General features: G+C 61.8%; 1 protein-coding gene across 1 annotated transcript; it reads right to left on the reverse strand.

The window, feature by feature from the left end:
• Positions 1 to 2411: 2411 nt before the first annotated feature.
• On the reverse strand, positions 2412 to 9117 carry DOK1 (docking protein 1). The gene is made up of 5 exons (XM_061443143.1): positions 8986 to 9117; positions 8313 to 8606; positions 5740 to 5851; positions 5419 to 5591; positions 2412 to 3844 (listed from the first exon to the last, which is right to left on the reverse strand). Exons 1-5 carry the CDS (start codon positions 9046 to 9048, stop codon positions 2759 to 2761), a joined length of 1728 nt encoding a protein of 575 aa, XP_061299127.1. The 5' UTR covers positions 9049 to 9117; the 3' UTR covers positions 2412 to 2758.
• Between the last annotated feature and the right edge of the window lie 1040 nt (positions 9118 to 10157).

The following is a 10157-nucleotide window of genomic DNA, read 5'->3' on the forward strand; positions in this document are numbered from 1 at the left end:
GGAGAATGGCTTTAACCTGCCAGAGGGGAGACTGAGATGAGCTCTTAGGTAGAAGCTCTTCCCTGGGAGGGTGCTGAGGCGCTGGCACAGGGTGCTCAGAGAAGCTGTGGCTGTCCCATCCCTGGCAGTGTTCAAAGCCAGGTTGGACACAGGGCTTGGAGCAAGCTGCTCCAGTGGAAGGTGTCCCTGCCCATGGCAGGGGTTGGAGCTGGAGGAGCTTTAAGGTCCCTTCCAACACAAACCACCCCATGATTCTATGAAGGCAGACAGAAGAAATCTTAATCTAGGCAGAATCCAGAAAAATCATCTCCTGGTCCTAAAGCCAGGGTTCATGCAGACTTGCTGTGGCAACAGGAAGTCTGTGACCAGCCAAAGGCTCAGTCTGCATTTACCTTATTTCTCATGCTTTCCCAAAGCATCCATTACACCCTCAATTGCTTCCAGAAAGTCGTAAGGTGAAGCATAGGGCAGCTGTCTGAGCAAGAGACAGATCTGGTCCCCACACAGTCAGAAATAACAGGCTCTCTCCTGATTAGCTAAGACCAAGAGCCTTCCCCACTGCGCACACCAGGGTGCATAAATCAAGTGGGCCAAACGCAGGAGTGTTCCTCCTGTGCTGCATTTACCCCATAGTCCTGAGGTGGCTGTTTGGAGATGATGCCGTTCTGAAGCAGGAAAAATCCCTGTCCTTTTCTGGCAGCTGAGGCATGCAGGGCTGTGCAGGGGCGTGGCGGGACTGCAGCATTTGCCTTCCAGCCGTCACCCTCCCTGGTGAATGCTGCATCAGCCGCTTCTCACGTTGGACACCTTCAGCTCCATGGGACAGAGCAGACCTGGAGCACTGAGATACAGTGACCACAGAGCAGGAGAGACCCCGGGGCTCCGCTCCCGGGAGTGGGTGTCATCGCTGAGCTCTTGGAGCCTCACACTGGAGTCAGCAGCAAGGATTACGGGCACCGGCCCGGCCCCTGCTATGCGATGCCCAGAGCTCTTCTCTGGAGCAGGCAGAACTGCTCTTGGGATGAGCACATGGACCCGCCATGGACAGGAGCGGCAGCACAGGGCCACCCAGCAGCCAACCACCAGCAGAAGATGCTGCTGCTCACACCTCTTGTCCCAGGCAGGAACTGCCTCAGCCTCCCTCAGATTCCCAAAGCCCCTTAGTATCACAGTATCACAGTATGTTAGAGATTGGAAGGGACCTCGAAAGATCATCTAGTCCAATCCCCCTGCCGGAGCAGGAACACCTAGATAATGTTACACAGGAATGCGTCCAGGCGGGTTTTGAATGTCTCCAGGGAAGGAGACTCCACAACCTCCCTGGGCAGCCTGTTCCAGTGTTCCGTCACCCTCACTGAGAAGTTTCTTCTCAAGTTTAAGTGGAACCTCTTGTGTTCCAGTTTGTACCCATTACCCCTTGTCCTATCATTGTTTGCCACTGAGTAGAGCCTGGCTCCGTCCTCATGACACTCCCCCTTTATATATTTATAGACACTTATAAGGTCACCCCTCAGTCTCCTCTTCTCCAAACTATAGAGACCCAGCTCCCTCAGTCTTTCCTTCTCCTGCAGCAAAAGCCCAGCAGGGAAGATGACCCAGCACAGGAGAACAGCAGCAGATTGCTCCTGTGCTGTACTGTTACAGGACTGAGGCCTCCTCCCCGCAACATGGGCATCAGACAAGTGCCCAGTCAGAGCTCCCCACCTTGCCATCATCTCACCAACTGGGGGACCTGAACACGATGCTCCAGACTTCCCCAATGGTGTGTGGCTCCTTGGGTCTGAGCAGGGGCTGCGGAAGCCATGCTCAGTTCTCTACAGAGGTGCACTGTATTGCTGCCTGTCCACACAGTGTTCTGCCATCTCTATCCACAGGCTGGTAAGCCTGCACAAGGCAGCAGCAGCCCAGACTCAGAGACAACCAGTGCCAGGGTGTCTGTGGGCCCCACAGAAGGGACACAGAATCTCTCAGAACCACTACCAGCACCAAAAGTACAACCTGGTTTCCCCCTGCATAGGTTTCTGCCAAGGCTGGGCACAGCAATCCCAGCCAAACCCCTGGCCTCAGACACACAGACAGCTGTGGTCACTGGTTTTGCCATTAAAGTCAATGGGTCTGAGGAGATGAAGCCTGGCACTGCCCAGCCTTATGCTTGGAGACCATCACATTTTCTGCTCCCATCAACCCATAAAGGTACCTGTGAACCTGACTCTATCCCTTAAAGCCCTGGCATCTGGGCATGCTAACCACAGCTGGACCCAGCACACACTTTCCTCCATGGTTTCCTCTTAGCTCAGTAGCTCAGGCGCCGACATGAACTTTTTACTGTGTGAACACTGCTCAGCTGTGTTCACAGATGCTCCCCATCTTGGGTACCCGACAGCCCACACATGCCACAGGCAAACGCTTCATTCCAAGACATACAAACTTTAATATTAAAATTATTTTGTATAAAAATACTTCTGGAAAGTCTCTCATGCACCACAATGGGCATCGGGGCCCTGCACCCAGACAGGGAGCCAGAGCAGAGCCAGAGCAGCAGGCGCAGGGGGATGGAGCCAGCTCCAGAGCAGAGCAGCGCCAGCCATGGCTCTCTTGCTGTGGAAAGGGCTTCCAGGGAAACGCAGCCCCTGAGCACGGGTGAGCGTCAGGCAGAGCAGTCCCTGGTCCCAGGCCACCTCCAGTGCCCATGGAGGACACCACTGCCCACAGATGGGGCCCCTCCAGTCCCTCGTAGTCCGGCACAGTGCAGCGGCTGCTATATCACTCCTAAGTCCTCATAGACGGGCAACAAGCTGCCCTCATCCACAGACTGCTCCTGCTTGCGCACGTGCTGGGGCTTCAGCACCTGGCTGTAGAGCACCTCCACGTTGTTGTTGTTGCTGCTGTTGAGGCTGGGTTTGACAACTGCCTTCTCGGAAGCAGCACTTCCCCGCTGCCTGCCCAGGTCCCCGCTCTTCCCGGTGCCTTTAGGGATAAAGGCTGCCTGGGGCTTGGGGGCAGGCACCGGCTTGGGCCCCTTGGCCTTGCCCTGGAAGGCCGGTACCGAGTAGTCATCGGTGCTGGGGCTGTAGGGGTACTCGTAGCCGGCCCGGCCGTCGTGGCCCTGGGTGCGCCAGGCCTCGCCTGTGGGACGCGCCTTGTCATAGATGCAGGCGTGCGGGGGCAGCGTGCGGGGAGCACGGCCCTCGGGCTCATCGTAGATGTGCTCGCCCCGTGCGGGCGCCGGCGGGCCCTGCCCATGGACCTCAGCCCACACCTGCTCGTAGAGGCCCGGGCAGAGCGGCCACCGCTTCCCCTCGTCCGTGGCCCCGCTTGCAGGTTTGCTGTCGATGGGGTCCGAGTACAGCGGGTCCAGGCGCGGGCGAAAGCTCTTCACCGAGTCCAGCGGCTCCGAGTACACAATGCACGGGTCCTCGGCCGGCGGCAGGGCACGGGGCACCTTTGGCAGTGGGGAGCGGGGGGGTGTGCTGGGGACCGCAGGCTTGGCCTGTGCCACAGGGAGCTCTGGCAGGGTCCGTGCCTTCAGCAAAGAAGCTGCGTCTCTCTCCTCTGCCGCCACACTGGGCCTGGGGGCCGGTCCTCCCTTGGGTGCTGGGGCATCATCGCCCTCCGTGGGCACCTCCAGGCTCAGGGAGTCGGCCAGGGCCTGTCGGATCAGCACCACGCTGGGGCTGTCCGAATCCAGCGAGCCACAGCTCTGACGGTTCTCCTCCACCTGCGCTTTCTGCTCCCTGATGGAGGCTTCCACCAGCTGGAAGATCTCGTTGCCCTGCTTGGTCTCGAAGGTGAAGTTCCCTGGGCCGGAGCTGCAGCGCCTGCCAGCTTCGAAGGAGAACATCACCTGCAGGGGAAGCGGAAGGGTCACATCCTGCCCAGCACCTGCTGACGCAGCACATCCTGTGGGCAGCACATCCTGCCGCGCTGATCCTGCACATCCCACAGGAGAGACTCCATGGGACACCCAGCTCCTTCTGCTCCCTGCAGTGAGGCCGCAGCTCAGTGGGCAGCTCCCCAGGGGGTGGTGCTGTGGCCAGCAGCTGTGCTCAGCACTGTGCAGCACTGCCCAGAGCAACCTGTGCAGCTGGGGCTGCGTGCACACCTGAGGGGACATCAGTGCAAGATGCCCCAGGGCCGGAGCTGCAGGTCCTGCTGGAGATCTCCTGCCTCACCTGAGCAGCTCCAGCAGGGTCAGCAGCTGGCACCAGACAGTCTAGGCAATACCAGGCAGGTAGCACCGAGAACAGAGCGGTGCGAGGTGACGAGTGACAGTTCAGCACAGGGAACTGTTATGGGCAGCCTGGAAAGTCAGCTCTAGTCAGGCACAAGGGAAGTGATCCACAAGCACGAGATACAAGACATGGAACATGGCTTTCCGCAAGAGAACGGCCAGAAGCAGCACTTGGCTACCAATAGTAAGCAATGCATCTGCCTTAGCAGCATTACTCTGCTTTCTCACATGCAGCAGGAGTCCCTGGGGTTGCTACAAAAGCCCCTGGGGCCCGACTTCCTTTTGCAGGTCAATGCTACCAAACACAAGAAGAGCCAAGCCATCACTGCTTGGGACCTGTGGGTGCAGTTGCCTGCTCCTCACACTATGCAACTCCTGTCCTGCCCTGGCACAGACCCTGCAGGTGAGCAGCCGCCTTCCCAAGCACGGCTGTTTCCAATTCTGTTTTGGTAAAGTGCTGCAGAAGGCACCATTAGCAGACTGCAGCTGACAGCAGCGCTTCTAGAAACAGCCCTGGGAGACCACTTCCTCCCCATGCAGCATGGCAGGTACCTCTGGTGCTCACGGGAGCAGCAAGACAGATCGGGGACCTGCTGCTGGAGGACACTGGAGAAGGGACAGTCCTACACAGGTCAGCCAGGCTAAGAGCAATATGCCCGTAAGGTGACCAAATCTAGAGGAACTGGTGTCTCAAAGAGCCCCTCCTGCTCTGGCCACCATTCTACAGAACGGATGGAGCAAACCTGAGGCAGGGCCAGGGCTGCAAGGAGCCGAGGTCCCTGGAGGCTGGGGGGAGCTTGTGCACTGCACAAAACTTGCCTGTCCCCAGCAGGGGCTGGGGAGCGCTGGGATGAAAAGTGGGGACAAGCCAGCTGCAGAGGCTGCAATGGCCCCAGCGTGAGCGGGTCAAGGACCACATAAGAGCGGTCTCTGCACAGCCATGCCCTCAGTGGGGCACATCCTGCCAGCCCGTGCTTCTGCATGGTGACACAGGTGGGAGCCGAGGACTGACAGACTCACAGGCATCCCTGGGGGCTCTGCTGTGGCTGCTGAGGGCTGCAGCAGTCCTGGCATTCGGCAGAGCCCGCTTCCCAGCTGGCACAGGCTGCTTGGGCACATCAGCTCCTTACCCTCTGTCATGGGAAAACCCATGGGGGAACAGCACACGGCATCCCCCAGCCCCTCACCTTGTCCCGGCCGTATCTCCGGAGCAGACGGTAGGGCCAGACATAGAGGATTTCATTTGTCCGTGGGTCCTTCAGGACGAGGCTGTCACGTTCAGCCTTGAGCACATAGGCACCGCGCAGCTCGCATCGCTCCGCGGCCTCGGTCCGCTGCACCGTCACCCAGAAGGTGTTCACTGTGGGGACAGGGATGCTCAGGGCAGGGCAGAGGAAACCACGTCCCCAGGCAAGGCCTCGCCGGCCCAGCGAAGCCCTGGTGACAGGGCAGCAGCAGGAGAGGCCCCGCAGAAGGCAGCCCATGGTCGAGGCAGTGGCAGGTCCCACCTTCGTCTCTCGAGTAGTAGATGGAGTTCACGGCCATCTGCAGGGCTGGTGCCTCCCCGCTGCCCTCTCTGCCGCGCTGGGCCGCCACGCCAGCATGGCTGGGGCCATTCCCCTGGCAAGGGAAAGCAGGTCAGCCCCAGCTGCCCCATCCCACATTGGCCCCGGGTCCCCTTGCAGCCACTGCCCCCTGCCAGCCCCCCTGCACTCCCCAGGGGGCCAGCCCAGCCCCACACAGCTTGGCCACTCTGCAGCCACACCAAGCCCTTCCCTGCCGAGGGTGAGCGAGAGACCACAGTGTGCCCACCCCCAGGCTGCCATGAATGGGGCTCCCAGCACAACCCTGGGCTGTGCACTGGGCAGGGTGCAGAGGACAGCAGCGTCTCCTGGCAGCCCTGCCCCGCAGACCCTGCCTCTCCATGCAGCACAAGCCAGCAGCGAGACATGGCTTCCTGTGGGACAGCACCTGGAGGTCCTGTGCCCACATCCCCTGCTGCTCCACAACCACTGTGGTGCACCCATGCAGGTGCCCTGCTGCCGAGGCAGAGAACAGCTCTGCTCCAGCGCAGGCACACTGGTGCCCAAAGCCTAGCATGGACTCAGGCATGCTTTCCCAGCAGTACAAGCAAGGCAGGGAGCTCATGAAATGATCCAGTAACACAAGGGCCTGTGTCAGGCAGGGAGGTGGTGCTAGTGTCGGTGCACAGCCCACAGAAGGGAAGCAAGTGCTTCTATTTTAACACATGCAGAACTGAAAGTGCCTCGCACGCACCCTGTCAGCAGCCCTGTCCCAGCAGCAGGGTCCCCTACGGGCTGTGTGGGGGATGCACCCTCAGTGCTAGCCCCAGGTAGCAAGGATCCTCCTCCAGGGAAGGCCCACACAAACCAGAGGCTCACAGATGCCCTGCAAGAGCTGCTTCAGCAGATCCTGCACTGTCTCACACGGGTCTGTACTTGGACAGGAGCTGGAAGCTGTTTCTCAAGGGCACATGGGATGGGCTTGCAGCAGTGTAAGTCTTGCAGAAGCCAAGCTGTCACTGTTTCAGTTTAAAACCTGACACATGAGCTTCTTAACAAGACACGAGACACAAAAAGAGGCACTGGGCCCTCTTGTTTGGCTCCTAAACAGAATGGGGACTGCTAAAACTCAGTGTCCTTAGAGCCAACAGCAGCAGCTCCTGCTCAGGTAAGCATGGAACGCAGCAGGTTCCAGCCTGGGTTCTCAAGGGCCGCCTGATCCCAGCTCCCTTTAGGGCTTCATTTGGCTGCACTCTCCTTCGTCTTCCAAAGAACAAGAAATTCTGAACTCCAAACCTCTCTGGCCTCGCTCCCACGCTGCTGACCCTCCAAGCAGCAACAGCCAACCTGACACAAAATCACACCGTCCATGCGGGTGACCAGAAACCACAACTGAGGGCCTTCAGCTTTCTGCAGAGGCCACACGTGGCTCCTGTGCCTCTTGCTCCAGGCCAGGCCTCTCCAGACCACACGCCATCCTTGCAGCCTCCTGCTCACCACTTCCTAAGCCCTCTGCTTGCTCCTGGACCTCAAGCACACAACTGACCACCACTGTGTGAAGGACGGCACAAGCACACCCCTGCTCTGAGCAGACATTCCCCTGCCTCACCCCACACCACACCACTTTGAAGGCATGGGCTGTGTCCCCAGCTCAGCCTCAGGCCATTTCCAGAACAAAGACTGCAGCACTGCCTGTACCAGGCACATAGGCATGGACATGGAGACATTTCCAAGACCAGATAGTGCCTCTTGGCCTGGTCAGCAGGACACCCGGTCAGCGGGGTGTCATTTACCCTGCAAACACCTATGCTCTTGTGGGAAGAACCTGGGATCAGGAGCTGCGCAGCCAGAATCGGTCAGAGCACAGCCCAGAGCTCTGTAAGCATCTATTAGGAGGAAGAGCAGGGAATCAGGCAGGATGAGGTCTGGACAACCACACTTAAAGGCCACTGCTGTCCAAACTGGGACACCCCTGCTGACCCTGGCTGCAGGGGGAGGCTGCAGAGCTGCAACTGGGGCATAGGCACTGGGTGGGGGGTTCCAGCAGCAGGAGGGAGTAAGCCCCAGGGCTGGGCACTGGCCACTGACACCCAGAGCTAGGCAGGTCCCAGAGCTGGGCACCGGCAATGCTCTTGAGGCTCTGCTTCCGTCACTGCTGCAGCAGGAAAGGCAGCAGTGGGTGAGACAAGAGGAAATGATGCTCCTCAGCCATCACCAGCTGGTCCCGGAGTGGGGGGGCTGTGAGGACAAGCTCCGAGACAGTGAAAAGCCCCACCTGGAATGGTGCTGCAAGCAAGAATTACTGACAGCGTGCTGAGGAGTCCTGCAAGCCACCTGCCTCCTGGCATGGTGGGAGCTATGGGGAGGGGACCAGAGCCTCAACGACAGTGCTCTGACCCCTGCGACCACTCAGGGATGCTCTGGGGCATCTCTCCCTTCAGTGCTATCCCCCTCCCGCTGGGTAGGAAGGGGTCACCGCCTCCCCCCGGGGGCCCGCGGCTCGCTGCCCCACCCGGGGCCGTCTTGGCTGAGGGCCCCTAGGTCTCCCCGAGGCTCACCGGGAAGGCGATCTCACACAGCTTCGCCACCCACTCCTCGCTCTGCTGCTTGTCAGCTGCGAAAAGGTAGCTCCTGTCGCTGGTTTCCAGGCGAAACACGGCGGTGCTGGCGCGGGGGCCGCTCTCGGGCACGGGCCCCACGCTGGTGCAGTCCGCCAGCCGCACCACCGTCTTGTCCAGCCGCCCGGTTCCCAGCCGCTCCGGCGGCACCGGATCTTTGCAGTCGAAGAACTCCAGGCGGGCGACGCCGTGTTGGCTGGCCGGGTAGAGCACGAGCCAGCTCCGCTTCCACTTCTGCAAGGCAGCGGGGTCACACAGGGCCCGAGCCGGGCGCCAGCGAGGGCGCCCGGGATGCTCGGCCGGGCCGGCAGCTCACCGGGAGCGGCTCCGCGGCGGCGGCGAGCGGCCCCGACCGCACCCAGACGGCGCCGGCGGGAGCCGAGCCTCGGCGGGGAGGGTGCAGCCGCCGGAACCCTCGGCCCAGGCGGGCGGGGGGCCCGCAGAGCCCCGGCCCCGCTTCCCCCGTCGCCGGGCAGCGCTCTCGGCCCGGTAGGAGGGCGACCGCAGGCAGCAGGGCAGGGACCTCCCCCGGCCCCGGCCTGACCGCACCCCGGTGCCGTCCCCCCACCAGCCGGACCCGCGGGGAGAGGAAGGAACGTGCGACGGGGCCCACCTTGGTGCCGAACTTGTGGCTGTGCTGCACCAGCAGCGGCCCCTCCTTGGCCGGCGGGTCCATCCCGCGCCGCTCCGCGCCGCTGACCGCGCTTCCGCCCGCCGCCAACGGCGCCGGGCCGGGGCGGGGGCGCGCTGCAGACGCACGCGGCGGGGGGAGGGAGTGCGTGCGTGCGTGCGTGCGTGCGTGCGTACGTACGTAGGGCGAGCTGTGCACGTGCTCTGCGCGCCGGGCGCCGGTAGCGCTCAGCCGGTACCGAGCGGGGTCCGTGCATGGTCCTTCGGGAGCCCGGGTGCTTCCCGTGGACCCGGCAGCTGCGGCCCCGGCTCTCGGCTCGGGGCTGGCCCTACCGGAGCCCCGCTACCCGGCCCTGCACGGCACCGCCTGCGGCCGAGGCGTGCGGAGCGCCATGGGCTCGGGATGAGCCCGGGAGCGGGATCGTCCCACCCGGAGTCACCTCCACTGGGACGGAGCCGTGGCAGCACAGCCAGCGGCCGACCGTCCCTGGCAGGGGTGGGGAGGGAGCTGCCTCCTGCTGCTGCCGGCTCCCCTCTGCCGTGTCCTCATCCCACGGGAGAGATCTCGGCTCCAGACCTGTTGAGGACGTGTCCCACGCCTGGGGAGCCCGGGGAGGAGATGGAGCCTTGGCCCTACCCCTGCCACCCTCCCCAGGCGTCAGGGCCTTCCCTCCTGGCAGCTTTGCCATCTCTGGCGGCAGCTGAGGTCAAGCTCAGCGCGGACACTGAGCCGCAGCCTGTGACCAGGGCGTGCAGAGCACCCCGGGAGGTGGGTGTCCGGCACCCCGGGACAGCACGGTCCTTGCCCCACGTACTGGCAATTACACAAGTGCTGCAGGGAATGAAGGGCTGCAAGGAGAGGCCTTTGTAGACGTCTAAAATGATCTGAGCAGTGTGACACCATGGCAGGTCACCTGGGAAATAAGAGGGATAAAACCTGTCCTGCCCCACTCCATGAAAGACTCTCCTGCTTGTTGCCAGACACCCTCTGGGGTGGGGAAGGCTTCAGGGGTGCTGCAGGGCACGGCTCCATCTGACACCAAAACTGACAAACAGGAAAAGTGGTCAGGAAAGGAGCAGACCGATGCAGTGACGTCAGACACGGGCCTGTGTGTAGGCAGGTACTGCACAGAGGTCTCTGCGGCTGCAGGACAG

This window comes from Pezoporus flaviventris, unplaced genomic scaffold, assembly GCF_033815535.1.
Source record: "Pezoporus flaviventris isolate CSIRO_AGI_PZ_B2104156 unplaced genomic scaffold, CSIRO_AGI_Pfla_v1 ptg000298l, whole genome shotgun sequence".
Lineage (NCBI taxonomy): Eukaryota > Metazoa > Chordata > Aves > Psittaciformes > Psittacidae > Pezoporus > Pezoporus flaviventris.